The sequence below is a fragment of the Oreochromis aureus genome, linkage group 12 (genome assembly GCF_013358895.1).
Source record: "Oreochromis aureus strain Israel breed Guangdong linkage group 12, ZZ_aureus, whole genome shotgun sequence".
In the NCBI taxonomy this organism is placed as follows: domain Eukaryota; kingdom Metazoa; phylum Chordata; class Actinopteri; order Cichliformes; family Cichlidae; genus Oreochromis; species Oreochromis aureus.
In genome coordinates this window covers 21,600,469-21,617,955 of record NC_052953.1, presented here as the reverse complement: position 1 = coordinate 21,617,955, position 17,487 = coordinate 21,600,469, and the positions used below count along the sequence as shown (strand labels likewise).

Below are 17,487 nucleotides of genomic sequence, written 5' to 3'. Positions count from 1 at the left end.
TACAGCTGTGGTGTATAGATTGTATGGAGTTGGCACAATAACATCACCCATAATCTTGTCTGGAAGCCTTGAGCTGTGCACTTCTGACCTTCGCTATTGCATGCTAGGAAAGTGGCTTGTTAGTTACATGGTTGTCCCAACCTAATCCATTCCCTGCTTTATTGTCCTTTTAACTTAAAGTAAACATGATGTTGTTTTCATTAGTTCATCAAGACACCACGGAAAGAGGTCATGGATCAACTCAGCATTTGACTTGTATCGAGGTTTTGCAAAAATGTGACTACTAACCATGTGACATTAACTTCTCTGCCATTTCGGACAAGTGACAATCATGTTGACAATGTTGGATCATCCATGACCATCTGGCAACCACTGGTCATGAGGGAAAAATTCCCAACACTGGTTGCGAGTGGTTGTTGGAGGTTAAAGGCAGTCGATGAAAGAAAATGATTGCTAAAGTCCTGGCAACCACCTGTTGCTAGGGTAAAACGTGTTTTCCTCAACCATGTAGAAAAGTCCTCTTTATGATAGCTTTGGTTGTTAGCACAATGCAGCAGTCATAGTTCGCTTGCAAGTGAAAAGTGCGACAAACTGGAAATGGAGAAGGTTCCCCTTTCAATTAAAAGTTAAACCAGCGGTAAAGCAAAGATATTTCCACAAGAATAATTTTTACTATGAAGCGGGATTCCTCTCCATTTCCAGCTTGTAGTTGGCCAGTATTTGTAAAAAAGAAAAAAAAAAAAAAAGAAAAACAGGCAACGGTGGCAATCTGCTAGCATCCAAAGAAATCACTAGGTGACTTTTGGTGCAGCACCTTTTTTGCAACTGATTTCATTCATCAACAGGTAGAAACCTCCAGGAATCACCACCAACCAGTCAGAGAAGACACACGTTCCTAGCAACAGGTAGTTGCATCATGTCCAGTATGGCAGGCAGAATTGTGCACATGTAGTCACATGAGAAACCCTCAATTTCCACATTTTTTGCAACCAGATGAGTTGCCCCCTGGTGGCAATTAGAAAGAATGCAGGCATAAGTCACTTTTGTATTAAATCAGCTTTTCACTTTGGAAGCTATGCACATCTTTTATATACACTATCAGAAACCACCATACATTAATTAGTCAACATTGTACAGACAAATGTATCTAATCTGACCCTGGCTCATAGTTTAAACCCTAACAGGCAGATCACACCACATAGCTTTTAGGTCATTAAGGACAACACTTCAGTCTGCTGGTTTGCATTTCATGAAATGAAACCACACTGAACATTCAGGTGTAGATCCTTCAGGAAAACCCACCCAGGGGAACCCAGCCACTGCACATACATGAAGATAACAGATGAGCGCCCAATTTTGCTGTCAAAACAGAAATGCATGAAGACATTCAAGTGAAAAATAGCCTTTTCTGTTTTTGGAATCCTTTCCATCGTACCTCAAAGCATGAATGCAGTATACCACCTTGGGCATGTTTTTGCGATCATACACATCTGTCGTCTCAGGATAGAATATCTGAAAGCAGAAACCACCAGCAGGTATTAGTCACTCTTCTTTTATCAGGATCTTGACACTTTTCATTATGCTACAATTTAACAGGACCACACGCTCCTGCATTTTCTTTAGTTTGTTTGTTTGTTTGTTTTTTGTGGGGGGGGGGGCTCACCCCAGTCTGTCTTATCTTCATAATAACACATGAATGATGCATTTAAAATCAACATTGAATTAAGTGATAGGAATAGCTGCAAGTAATTTTAAAAAAATTACTAGAGACTAGAAAAAGGCAGTAGTAGATAACAACTTTACCATATTCTTATTTCCAGGATGCAATTTATGTTTTTATTTCCAGTCCTTGGTGTTGTGTTAAAAGTGATAAAATATGAGTAATACTGTTCTAGCATTACTCCTACATATTCATTATAATTTACTGGAGGTAAAAAATTAGGTGCCATGGTGGTTTCTGATCTCTAATATGAACAAGTACAAACCATAAGCCAGTGTTCAGATATGTATTGATGTTAAATAGGAAATAGGATCTTTCTATAAAAACTTTTTCCCTTTTACATCATGCACTTACAAGCTCCCTGTTCAAATAAACTCAACTCTAAACTTTTAATGAGTCTTTCTTACTATTAAAAAAAAAAAGAAAAAACAAACAAACAAACCTGTTTAATGATTGCATAATCACATTAACCTGCATTTATGCATCGTTAACCTCAGTTATAGCATTTTCTCAGTCATGTTCTTGCATTTCAGATCGTTTCACTTAAAGTGTGACGAATATGAAAGAGAATTTAAAGTGTCTCCAAAGGTGATGGCTGTACAAGCCCCTTACCTTAGGGAGGCCCACTGACTCCATGGCTCTGAGCCACTGCACTGTGTTGTCAGTGTGTCTGAAGTGCAGTCCTTTACTCTAAAGATAACCACAGAAGCACAGATATTTAAAGGGATCAACTGCAAAAAAAAATGAGCATTTATATTTAATGATTTATTACAAAGCATAAAATATGTGGAACAGCTGAGCTGGTCTGATGGCCAAATCTCATATCGAGTCCTGAGCATAATATGGAACAATACAGACATATCTATACTTTAGTGTAGCAGCAGAACAGCTGCAACAGCTTACAGTTAGCCCTCAACACTGGCCTGTCACATCTCCCTCTTTCCGGTTTAAAACTGCTTTTAACTGCCAGGAAGTACCTGGGACGTCTGGAAACACTCATTCTGCCTGTTATGATGCAATCTGAAAGTTCAAATTTTTTATTGACTTTTCTTAAACAAGTTCATTAAAAGAAGAGAAGCCTTACCTTATAACGGGACTGATCTCGGTCATAGATCCTTTTCTCTGAAACCATTTTTGGTGCAAAAAACATGGCGAGCTTGCCAAGGTAGACCCCATTCCTAAGTCCTTCCTCCAGTTCTGTGGTAGGTGGCAAGTCCTCCTCCAAGCAGGCCTCCATCCATCTGACCAAACAAATATCAAGCTCAGATGTCAAGTGCATCTCACATACTGATCTCTTGTAACCAAACAGACCCCAATGAACAGCCTGATGTTAATTAAATCTCAGAGATTTTCAGTATGGTTGACAATTACATAAAATAGAGAAGAGGACAATCATCTAAAACTGCAGATTAAAAGAGTATAAAGAAGAAAATGAGACTACACCATTAGTACACAGCAAATCACATTGACGGATCATCTCATTTGCATTGCATTCTAAATAATAATTGTGACCTCTTGACCTTCTTTGACCTATTAATTGTTTAAATTCCTTTTATCTCATTAATCTACACTTAATACCACATGATGGCAATGCAAGAACAGAACTTAAACATTTTCTTTACAGTTAAAATCAAGTGAAGTCAAGTCAAACTGTGATAAACAACACTTGCAGGTCTGATGGAACTGACTGCTTTGACTTTAATTCTGAGCACTGTGTATGGAGGAAACCAGGGACAGCTCATCTCCTGCACAATATCATCCCAACAGTGACGCATGGTGGTGGCAGCAACAAGCTTGTTTTTCATGAGCAGTGACAAGAGAAGTGGTCACAGGTGAGGGAAGCCTGAACAGAGGATAGTAGGGTGGTGAAAAACCTGTTCCAGAGCTCTAAGGACTTCAGACCGGACCAGCGATTAACCTTTTAAATCTAACAGGACTGTGACCTTAGGCACACAGCCTAGACGGTGTAAGAGTATCTCAGGGATAACACTTTGGATGTCCTTGAATGGTTCAGCTTTATCCCTGAACTTAGATCTTAAAATGGTGGTTTACAGGCAGTCCCTACCCAACTTGACAGAGCTTAAAATCAGCAAGAGTTGAGTCTGTAATAACTTCTAATTTTCCTATTTTCAGTATGGAATATTGAATATAGACCATGTGAAACAAGTGAAAGATTCTGAATACTTTATGAATGCACTTAAAAGTAAAACCTTTAATTTTCATCGCTAGTTAAATTAAACTTGTTTTCCCTTAAACATTGCTATGGTTACTAGTCTACTATCTTTACCCTCACATCTGATAGGGTGCTGTTCAGATATTAGGTGGCTGAATGCCTACGTGCAGTCAACAAGTCAATATTGAATTTTCCTACACCTGCTGAACTCTCACACACAAAAAATGAAAGAGAGTGGGGAAAAATATATATATATATATATATAATGTTCACAAGAGCCATTGCTGCTGAAATGAACTTGAGGTTTTTTGATTAAACAGAGCAACAAAGTAGTCTGTTTATGTGAGGGAGCTGGCAAATGTTACAGGCAACACCCACACAGAGGCCAGCATGCTTTAGGAAGGGGGCTGCACACACATTTCCAGTCTGTGATTAGAGTTGACCGGTCAGGGGAACAATGAAGGAAAAACATTAATTAAAACAACCTAATATTACTTCAAATCGTCTAAATTCAAAACAGCACTATGGTTAAAGTTTAAAAGTTGCACTTTGGCAAGAAAACAGTGGGCAACGATGAAAAAGATCACATTTTAATCTCTAGAGGATGGCAGAGGTTTTGAGACAGGTGAAAGTGAAAAACTGAACAGAAAAATATACAGTTTATATCAGAACTAACTTCCCTCCTTTTATGCTGATGTAATTTCCCTTTGAAAGGTTTAGCAAAGCCTTCAGGAACGCAGTCTCTGCCAGACTATTCCCAGGGACATCAGGAAAAACCTATTCCAAAGAACTAGTGAATGATTTGTGAGCATGGTGAATCATCATGATCTAGGACGTCTGTTACACATTATCTGACTGCTTACAAGTGACACTAAATTTACTGTTATGGTCTCCTGTCCTGGATGTTACAAACTAAAAGAAATATATGTGTGTAATTTATTGGCTGTTTGCTCATCCCCATACACTGAATTTACAGTGTACAGCACACAGCCATCTAACCTGGTGATGTTTCAGTTACAGGTTTTATTTATACCAACAACTCCTGCCTCCTTTCAGGCTTAACAAAAGCAGCAAAGCATTACTTCCCACATGCATGCAGAGGACATCTTGTTTAGGTTAATTAAGGCTGTGTGTGGGTGCTTCAAGGATTCAGTGTGGCAAATTATCTGTCAGCACATTAAGGACAACCACACACACACACACACACACACAGTGCATAGTCAACACAAACCCAGTGGAGTGTGCAGGCTATAACCATGAGGAATAAACATTTGTATCATCATTTTAAACAATGCTATAGCTATCCCTTTATATTTAAAGGGAATGACTAACCCTAACTTAAATCCCACCAATAAAAAAAATCTTTTTAATTACACACTCGATGCACTCATCCTTTTCAGGTCATCAAATGATTTGGGTTTTACATGCTTTTTCTCTCTTCAATAGCTCTAACACAACAGAAACAAAGTAGCAGGGATGCACATTCTAGCATCTCAACCTGCGGCTTCTTCGACCCAGCGTGGGTTCTCTTCAGATATCCCAGCTTCCCCCCCAAAGTCAAAAGACGTGCAAGTTAAATTACTCCTAACCAGTTACTCTGTACTGGCCACAGGTTTCAATGTGAGCATGAACGGTCAGCCTGGTTAGGATGAATGAATGAATGGATGCAGGGATGGATTGATATTATACAGGACTGTTTGTTTGCTTCAAATTGCCTACAGGGAGATTAGAGATCTCTCACTTCCTCACTGCACCTAAGCTTACACATTAAAGATTTTCCACATACTGTGCAATCCTACTTAGTGTTGTGCTATTGCATCAAGCCTTGCGAACAAAGCCCATCTGACAAAATAAATGACTTGAAAATCTTGTGCAAAGAAAAGCAGCATATTAATTAACAGCAAGTACATTTGATATTCAGATTACAAAGAAAGAAAGAAAGAAATCCAACTGGTGCATGAACACATGGTGCAGGAACATCCTGCGTGGGTTACATAGCTCTCCTGTGAAGCACTTCCTGTGCTTAAAACAATGACGGGAGAACTTGTCTCCTGAAGCAGGACAAACTGGTGATGCTGTTTACAGCCCTCCAAAAAAATCCCTTCCTGTTATTGTCCAATCTGTGGCTCACAGTGCTAAAACAAAATAGAGCTTTCAGGACTCTAGAACAAAGGTCTATCCCACCTCAACACATGATTACCATCCTCTTTTGCTTTCAGCTTCAGTATTTCTGACTGAACAGTGGCTTTGGGAAGCTTACGTCATGGAGCTTAGTCATGCATGTCATGAGTTGTCTTTGTGTGTGCCAGTGTGTCTGTAAATAGAGAATTTTATTTTACATCTCGGGCTAAAATGTATCTAAAGATTAGGGTAATGCTGTTAACTAAAAAGCAAACATTACATTTTAGGCCTCTAAGCCATCCTGCATCAAAGCAAACAAGAAAGCTCCCAATCCAGAAAAACTACAAATGTAAACCACCATTTGTTTACTCTGTGGTGAGAGTACAAGGTCTCCTTCCAGAAACTTCTGTGCAACTGTGTGTGTGGATTGTGGGGAGGGAGGGGTAGGGAGGGTATATTAACTGACATCCGTTCTTGTCAGTGGATAGATGTTTAAAAAAAAAAAAAAAAAAAGTCAGGCTAAAATGAAGCAATCGTCCTGTGAAATATTTGCAGATGTTTCATTTAAGGTGCGAGTTAATGTGCAACATACAACAGAAACAATTCAGGTAGTTAAACCTTTATGAGTTTGACCTAAACTAATTAGACACTACAAGCAAAGCACTGTTAAAACAAAGCATGTCTGTCCATCCCACATGCTGTCAGAGATAACAATGTCACTGACCCCACCAGCTGTTTGTTTTCCCCTTTGAGTCCCTTTGCTGCAGAAAGATTCCAGTTTTTTGTCTGTCCCATTGTCCCATTAGGCTTTTATACAGACGACATGTAAATAAAATGTTTAAAATCACAAATTGGGAAATTGCTGCAGCTTCAGTTTCAGGATCCCAGGCATGTTAGGCATGCTGGGTCATCTGCTGACACCAACTTTACTGGTTTTTACCACTGTTAAAAAGGGGGATAATTAAACTGTGTCTTCGGGTGTACTGGGTTGCTTACTCATGGTTGCTTAGCTTCAGTGACTGCTTACTCCTGACTCCAGAGACCAGAACCTAATCCCCTGCTCTCTGTGGCTTACAGCTTTGTTAAAGGTCTGTCTTAATCCTAATCTAACTTGACACATTTCAAAGAATGGAGGTGCAATTCAATGGCTGAAAGGTGTCACAAGCTCCAGGATTAAATAAGGGGAAGCTAAAAGGGAAACTGAGAAAGTTAAATATAGTATTTTTTAAAGGCTAACCTGGTGTATTAATACAAAAACATTCTCACTAAAAGTTCTCTATGCAGTTCAGTTCACCTTCTGCTAAAGTGTTTCCTGTCAGCTATAAAAAGACTGAAGTGTCATCATATCGGTGTGACCAGATTATGATGAAAGCCTGAAGCTGTGTTCAGTTTAGCCTAATTGTAAACCCTTAAACTCTCCTGTGTCATAAGCAGATAATATAGGCTATTCAAACAGTCTTTACAGGGTCAAAGTTCAGCTGGGAAACAATAAATCTCTGAGGGCATGTGAACGTAAAGCAAATGTGCAGTCAACACTAGGCCACAGTGACTGCAATGGCTGAAAAGTGACTCCAAGAAAATACTCTCTTGGGGACTGGGTGTGGTTATCAAATCTGTGTTTGAAGAAACATGATCAGACTTCCTCTTCCGTTCAGATGGATGCCAACATGAAGAAGACAGGAAATGGTTCGCTTTCAGGTTTGCTAAGGCACCTCAAAGACTCTTCATCAGATTTGTCCTTGCTTTAGAAAACAGCTTTTTTTTTTTAAAAATTAAAAAATTAATTTCAGCTTTTAGAGAAAAAAAAAGCTAAGTTGAGGGCACAGTGGATAACAAGCCACTCTTTCCACTAAGTCAGCACCTCCCGGACTTAATCACATGTATTCTTAGGAATGTTTACACCTCCATGTCATCATGTTGCATCCACGGTGATTCAGCCTTTATCCACCATTGCAGCTTCATAATACTACAAACACTGTTAACCACACACATTTGCTCTCTTACTCATAAGACTGCCCTCACTTTCACTCCATTCCTTTATTTCACAACCATTTCCTGTTCATTAAACACACAAACTTTTATATATAAACATTAAACAGAACTAATGATTGACCAAGAGCACACCCAGCTTAAATCCTAGATGCTGTGTGAATTGTGACAAGGCAAACAATACAAAGAAAAGCAGCTGGCTTTTGTCTGCACAATTCTCCTCCCTCCATCTAACGCCCACCTTACCGTTTGGCTTCTTCTAGGTGACACAGGTACTCGTAGGCGATGTTCTGCCGCCTCCTCTCATCCATCTCTTCTGCTGACAACCTCTCATCATCCTGAATGGCTGGAAAATAACAACAAAAACACTTATTATATCACTTTCATTGTTTTTCCATTATGCAACATACTCCATAGTGTGTTGTCCATTCTTATTGTTCTTAATTACAGTTGGAAAAGGGTTGTTTCATAAAGCTGCACAAGAACAGGTCAAGTTAATACTCAACTATAGCTCGGGCCTCCTTAGGAGCTGTGTCACTGGCATTTTTATAGCTCTAACCAACACCAAGATTATCATGTGTGCTTCATACTCAATACAGGAAGTTGTCGCAAACATGAAAACATTTTTGCATACACAAGGTTATTTTAAACATTGCACAGCAAAAGTTGCACACTCGCAGCCGTGACACACATCGGGATGGTCTTCACAGTCTCCCTCCAGGTTGTAAAGAATCAGTACCACAGAAAGCGGTCTCCTCGAGGATGGTGTTTTATTACACTAACATTGAAGGTATAGGATAAGACGGCATCTGAACAGAAGAAGTGCTGACACCAAACATACATAAAAAATAACAGTCTTTTTTTTTTTTTTTTTTATTACCATGAGCTGAAGCCCATGTTTAAAAACTCCACTTCATGCTTCACTGAACCCTGCTGTGAGAGATGAAATGGTCTTTTTATTTTATCTTTTTTAAACTGGCCTTGGTGGGGTGCCGATCTGACAAGTGACTTCTGCTGAGATTTGACCTTCACCTGCAGCTTAATGAGACCCCACCCCACACTCGTACTCCCTAACCAGCTCTAATCCGATCAAATCTATTTATTTCTGGCTGAGTAAAAGGGAAAATCTCAAGCTCAGGGGCTCCTTTTAGGAACAGATCTTTCCCTTTTCATTTAAATACAGGCTAGCAGCTGATGGTACACGTGGACAGACACAGTTTTTAGTAGCAGGTTTCTGCGAGTGTAAAATAAAGCTGGGTGCCCTGCAGATTTAAGCCTCTAGGAACTGTTTAACATTATTCTTTTTTAAAGATGGTCTGGCCATAAGCTGCAACCACTAAGTTACCTATAAGATGGAAAATAAGAAATAACAGAAAATAACATCCATCAGTGTCAGTAGCCAATTTTTTCCCTTTCCTTTTATGACATATCAATGTTGAGCTGGCTAACTACACAAAGACTGTCTGATGACTTAAAAGAAAAGACTTAATTATACTAGATTTATGTGATTCTTAAATAAGTAACAAAAAAACAAGACAAACAAAAAAATATCTGCGCTGGCTAATAGGCAAACTAGAGCATATCCTCTCAAGTTCCATTGATGTCATTATTAAATTAAATTGAAATTAAATTTATTTTATTTGATAGGGACAATGTGGTTTAGCATGCAGCAGTTCCAATACAGAGCATGAAGCTGATGTGCTGCACAGAGTTTACATATATTGCTAATTTGTCCCTAGCTGGGCTTTTACATCCATCAGTGCTGAGATGTGTTTCGGAAAGGTTCGCATTGCTAAACAGTGACATCAAACTCATGGCAGTGGAGCTTTTGCACACCTGGGCCAAGTGCAAACTTTTCTATTCACAGAGATCCTAAAACAAAAGCTACAAAAGTCAGTTCAGAATCCTGACTTTACTGTAATTTTCTTCAATTTTATGCCCACATTGCATATATTCTACCAATCATGCCAAACCAACTTCATGTGTAGATCATTAAATCCTCTTCTACCACATGGATAGCCTGAATACTTTAAACCTCTAAAGCACGCTCTGTTAAACTTGTCTATTCAACAGCCACCTGCAGAGACAGTCGTTCGCCAAGTCTCAGCAGAGGCTTGACAAATAATACTCGCATGCGAGGAGAAGCACAGGCCAACCACATCTCTACAGACGTAATTGTCCCGCTATTTAGGCGAAATGTTTTCTAGTCTCTTGAGCACCGTATCCAGGGGCCCAACCACAGATTTGTGGTCCAGCTGTGCAGAAGACAGATGCAGATGAAAACGTATGTCAGGCACAGAAGCCCCAGTGCAGCCATTACACACTACCTCTAGTGACACACTCACACACTTCCTGGAAGAGCCTGTCTACGCTCTTGCACTGTGTTATATTTAACTATCAGGATGGGTCTTTTGCTTTTGTGTGTCACAAGATCACCGGACCTGAGTTATAGTCCCTGTGATTATGACTCATGCTTTTGTTTAGCTGCAGGGTTTTTCTACGTAACCTTTTGGCGGGCTACGATTCAAGAGAGGCTTTGTGTTTTTTTTGGTTCATCCATTTCATCCAAGCCAAATCAATAAACTCAGGTCAGTATGAAATACATTAATTGATTTGCCTCGGGGTCCCACAGCAGCACTTGCAAATTAAAGTGCAGTTGAAGGACAACTTTGTGATTTGGGGCCAACAAATTTGGACTTGTTTGGACCCATATCTTAGAGAGTTTGCGACATACTACTCTATCTTATCTGGAGACACTTCTTATGGATTCACAGTAGCAAGATACGATCAATAAAATATAATGATTCAAGTCAGATGCAACAGAAAGAAGAAGAAAAACACAGCACTGGGGGTAATATTGCCTGTTCTCAAAGCTGTACTTTGCCCACAGATGTTGGTCACAGACATGCTATCTACAGTAAACCTACCTGTGTTTATTGTCAGTGGACTCGGTTAAATTCTTGGCGTGCTCACGGGGTTAGGCTGCACATTTGACAGCGGCAGCAGAAAGCTCAAGTTAATGATTAACCTGTGAGAAAAACGCCTTATGTTGGCGTCCACTGTCAAATAAACAGATTCAAAAAAAATCACTGTGCTGCATTTAGGGCCACCTGTGAGAGGCGAGGGGAGAAAACTAGGTCTCACATAACTATTAGTAGTATTATTTAAACATCCAGGATGTGGTTTCTTTCACCTAAAACCTCTAATAGCCACTCTTCATCTGCATTTTAAGCAGACCGTCAGGGCCAGCCACACCTACTGAAGGTATCCCGCAGCTGGTGGTGCAGCTCACCCACCTGTTGCTCATCAAACATCCCCGTGAAGGCACCAAAACGTTAGCTCGTCCTCACCCTCGCAACCAACCCACTCTGGGGTAGGAGTGAGTAGCTTTTTAGCTCTAAAACAATCAAAAATGATCTCACTTACTTCCATAGCGTGGCCTGTGTAACGTTGCGGTTTCTTCATGGTACATCCTGCCTCGTTTCCTCCACCCGTGAACTCGTTTCAACTGGAAATAACTTAAGCTAACGTTGAAGTTACCCGGCGACCGCGCCTCTCGGGAGATACAGATGTGAATAAATTAACTAGTAACTGGGGGAAGAAAAGTAATAGTGATGTATATGGAGAAGAAAAATGAGGCACAGCTGTCTCCAGAAGTTTCATGAAAGTGCTAACTGTGCCTTGCAGCAGACGAACCCCATGGTGTGCACAGCTTGTGCTGCCTCCTGAACAAAGTGCTCCTGGTCGGTGCTCTTGCCCTGCTCAGCTCTGAGCTGAAATGATTGACGGGAGCGCTGACGGAGCTTTAGCACCTTGCACCACCTGCTGGTGATAAGGTGAGTCTGGGCAGAGCTTTAACTGTTTTATTAGTATTAGTATTATTTAAATTTTTAAGATGGTAAATTGTGAATGTTTAATTCTGCCTGGTGCTTTCATTATTTGTTATTTTTAATGCTTTTCTTCGCTTAGACATAACCCTGCCTTCGGTGTGTCTTTAGGGGTTTTTTTTAACGTCCTCTAATTTGCATAAAAGTTCAGGTTTCATTTTTGTATGCAAAGTTAATGGCACAAGTCATATAAACTTACTAGTCCAACGTGTTCTTATCATAAAAGGTCATCATGGGAGGTTAAAAATGTCACTTCAAGATATAAATAAAACTATAAAAGTTTTTAGACTGTATTGAAAGGCTGTATGAGAGCAGCGAGACAGACGAGTTGAAAGATGGTGCTTGGACAGGCTGGCAGACAAGGTCAGGCAGAAGCCTCTGTGGACTGATCTTTGTAGACAACATTGTGGTCTGGAGGTGGAGGTATGCTCTGGAGTAAAGAGCAATATCTGTGACAGAATATCTGTGTGTGTGAATGAGAGGGAGATAGGTGTAACAGTGAAGATGCAAGAAGTAGAGGAAGTGAACGTGGATAAGTTTAAATACCTGGAGATGGGGAGACGTGAAGAGTGTTGGGGTGATTTGTGACAAATGAATAGCAGCAAAAATGAAAGAGACCGTTTAAAAGATGGTTGTGAGTTCTGCTGTGATGTAAAGTTTGGAGGTGGTGGCACTGACGTAAAGAGGTTGAGCTGGAAGCAGCAGAGCTGATGTTAAGAACTTCTTTGGGAGTGATTAGAAATGAGTAGATAAGAGAGACGGCTCAGGCTGAGCAGTTTGGAGACAAAGTTAGGGAGACAAGTCTGAGAAGATTTGGAGATGTGGAGGACGTTAAACATAGAGCTGCCAGGCAGGAGGAAAAGAGGAAGACTGCAGATAAGATTCATGCATGCAGTGAAGGAGGAGATACAGAGGGTTGGTGTGATCGAGGAGGATGCCAAGAGTGAAATAGGGTGAGAGTGAGGCAGATGATTCACTGTGGTACCCCTCCAAAAGGGAGCAGCCAAAAAAAAGACTGTATACAGAAGACTCTATACCGACTTCTTTATACATCAATCATTGGCAGCTATTGCAATGATTCACGACCTCGGTTTTGGCCACTAGGAGGCAGCATTACCTCGAGGACACAGTTACTCCAACCACGTGTTTATTTGCATGTATTCATTTGGCACGTATGCACAATGTTGGAAACGGTTTCCATTGTGGTACAATATAATGAAAAAGACTACATGCGCACAATTTTTGATGTGGAGGCCACATTAATACCATATCTTTTACTGGGTTGGCACAACAACTGTTACATTTTTCTATTTATGTATCCTTTTTTTCTCTGTGGCATCATCTTTTATTATTTTTGTTTTTTATATCCTCTTGTTATTTTCTTCTGTGGGCTGAACTGTCATGTAGTGTTATATAACTGCTGGAAACTGTAAGATTATTAGAATTTAATAGATGGTTGTCCTGCTTTAATGTCTCCACATGGCAAAAGGGACAGTAAAGCAGTTGTTCAGCAAAAGACATGCAGAAATAGTAGTTAGTGGATGTAACTTCAGTTTTCTAAGTATGTGCTTCACCCGCTTATGGACTTTACCAGCGATTGTGTAGGGGTCCCCAGACGTCCCATGAGTTTGGAGTGGCCTGTCCACTCTTTGGCTCCAGCACTGTCCATAAACGCACACCCGCCCACTATTGCGTCAAAAATGTGTGTAAATGCTGAACTCCCTCAAAGAGTTTAACCAAAAACGGAACTTTATAGCCTTTGTAAACTATTGCTGTTTAGTTAAGCTTACTGCATACACATAAATTTAAGGCTTATGTTGTCTTACACACATAAATGATGTGTATAGGAGCATCAGTATTAATACTAATCTGAGGTTTAGCACAAGCATGACACAGGAGAGTAACTTGCTAGAGAACATAAGTTTTATTATATATGTTCAAAAGCAGCACAGTCCGCAATCCCTGCTTTTCCAGATTCTAACATCAATCACAGGGAATTGAATATTTGGCAAATACTTTTTCACATTTTCTCACACTTGCTGACCTCTGAACATCAAGCTCAGTCATCCCTTGACCGGCAGGCCCTTCACAATTAGTACTCACAACTTTATTGTTGACACACATCTGGCTATCCCCCCTCCCCCCCAAAATAGATGAACAAAACATACAAGAGTGATACATTCACGTTTTCCTCAACAAAAATCTTAATATTGTCATCATTTTCTCCCAGAAGAATTTATAATAATAAAAAAAAGTTGAGCGTAAAAGAACGCAAGTTTTCTTACGTACATGCAAGTGTAACGCGCACACAACCACGCACACACTGAGTAGCAGGTGAAAGCTGAGGACCAGCGGATGTACAACAGAGATACAGTATATGGACTTATCGCTTGGACGAAGCCGGAGACACACGTGTCCCCTCAAGGAGCTGAAACATTTAACCCAGAAACTTCACTAACATCAGCTTTGATATGTACATAATATTTACATTCATGGTTACATACACAAGCCCACACACACTCTCCCTCTCAGACTCGCTGTCTTTTGCATACACACAAATACAGTACATATAATCCAAATCCCCAAATACACCAACATGTTAGGTAGTATTACTTCTCCAGTACAACAGTGCACATTTTTCCATTCATACTGATGACTCCTTCTGATATTCTTTGCTACTGACATAGGTCAATATTGCTGGGCAAGTTTTTTTTTTTTCTTTCTTTTTTTTTTTTGTAATTTAGATTCTCTATGTCATATATTTTAGTTTAAAAAATGTTTAAATTATATATATGTGCTCAAAAAATATGTTGCACAATAGCAGCAGACTTCACTTTCCAACTTATTTTACAAATTCTGGGAAAATCTGATGTGCACAAGTACAGTACAGTTTTTGTTTTTTTGAGTAGCTGAGAGAGAGCCACCTGCAGCACAGACACAAACCAGGTCTACACTGAAGTTACAGTTGCCACAAATACAGAGAAATGCAGGTTAAAATAAGCTAACACCACAGAAAATACAATACACACGTTAATTATTCAAAACTGAGAGCAACTGAATTGTTATACATCTGGGGGGGCTGCATCAATTTTTTTTCCTGATATCTTTATTTTATTATCTTCATCATGGCATGTATTGAGGTCCAGGTGTTGAAAGACATGATGTACAATAACTCATATCACCTCAAATTGGCTTGAGATGATATGAGCTTTGCTGAAAACAGCCATCAGTAGATGGGTACATTGTGGTCATAAAGGGACGGACATGATCAGCAACAATACTCAGGTAGACTGATCCTCAATTGGTACTACGAAAATTTCATCACACTATTACACCACCAGCAGCAGCCTGACACACTGATGTAATGCAGGATGGATCCATGCTTCCATGTTGTTTATGCCAAATTCGAGACTCATTAGACCAGGCAATTTTCTGATGTCCAATTTTGGTGAGCTCATGTGAATTGTAATCTTAGTTTCCTGTTCTTAGTTGACAAGAGTGACACCACATGCAGTCTTCTGCTGCTATAGTCTCATCTGCTTCATCATCAGCTCAAAGCAGTCGGGCCTTTCTCTTTGACCTCAACATCAACAAAGTATTTTCTCATTTCTTTTTCGGACCATTCTTTGTAAACCCTAGAGAGGATTGTGTGGGGAAAATCCCAGTAGGTTAATCAGTTTTTTAAAATACTAAGACCAGCCTTTCTGGTACCAACAACCATGTCATGTTCAAAGTCACTTAGATCATCTTTCATCTTCATTCTGATAATCTGTGTGTGCTTGATCAGGCCGTCTTGACTAAAGCTAAATAGGTGTACCTAACCAAGTGGCCAGTGAGATCAAGTCTAATGAGAGGTAAAAGATTAATGTTCCCTAGAAGTTTCAGTTTTGTACAACTGTGAATATAACGACTATAACCAACAAAAATGGGGTTAATTTGGATTAAATTAAGATGCATTTAAAAAACCTTTGTGGGTGGCACCAATCAGCCGTCATAACGAGGTGGGTGTTATCTACATTATTATTTTGCCGTCATGCATGGTAACTAACACCACAGGTCATATCTTGATGATACTATTGGTATAGCAGTGACATTTTTGCAGGAGAGAAGGAAACAAAAGTTTTAGCAAAATAAGTATGTCTAACAAAAAACATGACATTAAGACCAAAAATGAATCGATATCTGTGACATATTTTACACATGTACATAAAATTACTTATTCGTTTTTTAATCTAATCCCTGTTCAGTTTCCGTCTGTTCCTCAAAACCTTTGGACAGCACATGACTATGGGCATCTGCTCCAGTCAAGGAGAGGCACATTAAAAAAGGCCATTCAGTATTTTTGAAAGGAAGCAGCATGACATGTTACTGCCACAAGCAGGATCCAACACAAAGCTAAATCAGAAGGATAGCTCCTCTTAGAGCCTTTTTTTTTTTTTTTTTAAATAATACCACACATAGAGATTTGGACAAAAGGAATAAATCATTATTTTGGCTTTCACAAACACACAGCAGAAAATAAAAATTTCCATGTTCATATTCAACGTGACATACAATTATTGATACAGGAAAAGTGTTTCTATATGGCCTTTTTGATTCTTGATTGGGTAAGTAGTGCAAAGGGCTTGGTCTCTGATGTAAATGGGCTTCTTTGTGAAGGTTGCTGATATAGGAGCAAATATGACACTGATCTAAATACAGCAGATTGATGTTAGATGCAAGCGAGTGAAAATAATTAGATATATGTATCTCATTTTTGCAAATGAGGTACCTGCTGCATGTTTTTCTTTATATTTATTTCTGTATGATGACTGTCGGCACACATGGTCTGTGTACTGATAGTTAGTTCTGTGGGCAAGCCAGCTGTCATACAGCTGTGTCACGAGTATGAACTGTCTGATCATCTAGTCCCTGCGTTGTCACACAGCAGGTTGGCTGTGCTCATTACAGCTTGTTTTTGCACTTTTCTATCCATCTGGATTGGCTTAATAAGACTGTATCAATATTAAAAGCCTTCAGATTTTAACCATGCAGTTTTACCACATAAGGCTATGACTGCAGCTGGAAGGTGCAACCTCGACAAACCAAACTCCAACAAGAACTCTGTAGATAAATGATTCACAAAATGGTTGAACTTATCACCTCACAAGGTTTGCATCAGACACATTGTGAAAAGGTGTGTTTGCGGTTTTGCTTTACCATTTATACATCAGCAAGTTTTGAGATGTGTGTTAAGATATGTATAAAAAACCAAGCCAGCTGCACTCCTTCCTCAAAATGCACACCGGGCTTTCTCTAGGACTCTCACATCCAGATTTTAGCCCAGGTGAGCACTGCTACACTAGTGTTACATGAGGACATTCGCCCGAGTGTCAGGCAGCCGTAGTCCAACCAGGCCTCCCCCAACAAGCACTGATGACGCCATGAGGATAGGAATGGCCTTGGTAATGCCAACAAGAGAACCAAAAATCAGGTTCCCTAGAACTGCTGCCAGCTTACACAGAGCATTACAGAACCCAAAGCCTGTTCCCCTGGGAGAGAAAATCAAAAAACAAAAACAGAAACATGTTACTCTCATAAATTGGATCTATTAGGCC

At 39.8% G+C, this 17,487-nt stretch overlaps 2 protein-coding genes across 2 annotated transcripts in view; both read right to left on the bottom strand.

Moving 5' to 3' along the window:
• The window catches only part of iqgap2 (IQ motif containing GTPase activating protein 2), a 35,737-nt gene extending 23,981 nt beyond the window's left edge, over positions 1–11,756 (bottom strand). Inside the window, exons 1-5 of the mRNA XM_039621159.1 lie at positions 11,430–11,756; positions 8,250–8,349; positions 2,805–2,961; positions 2,333–2,410; positions 1,436–1,512 (exon numbers count right to left, since the gene is read on the bottom strand). Coding sequence (XP_039477093.1) covers positions 1,436–1,512; positions 2,333–2,410; positions 2,805–2,961; positions 8,250–8,349; positions 11,430–11,475 — 458 coding nt within the window. The 5' untranslated portion in view covers positions 11,476–11,756. The remainder of the gene's footprint in view (positions 1–1,435; positions 1,513–2,332; positions 2,411–2,804; positions 2,962–8,249; positions 8,350–11,429) is intronic.
• A 2,061-nt stretch (positions 11,757–13,817) lies between these two features.
• Positions 13,818–17,487, bottom strand: part of sv2ca (synaptic vesicle glycoprotein 2Ca) — a 28,454-nt gene continuing 24,784 nt past the window's right edge. Inside the window, exon 13 of the mRNA XM_031736221.2 lies at positions 13,818–17,421. Coding sequence (XP_031592081.1) covers positions 17,238–17,421 — 184 coding nt within the window. The 3' untranslated portion in view covers positions 13,818–17,237. The remainder of the gene's footprint in view (positions 17,422–17,487) is intronic.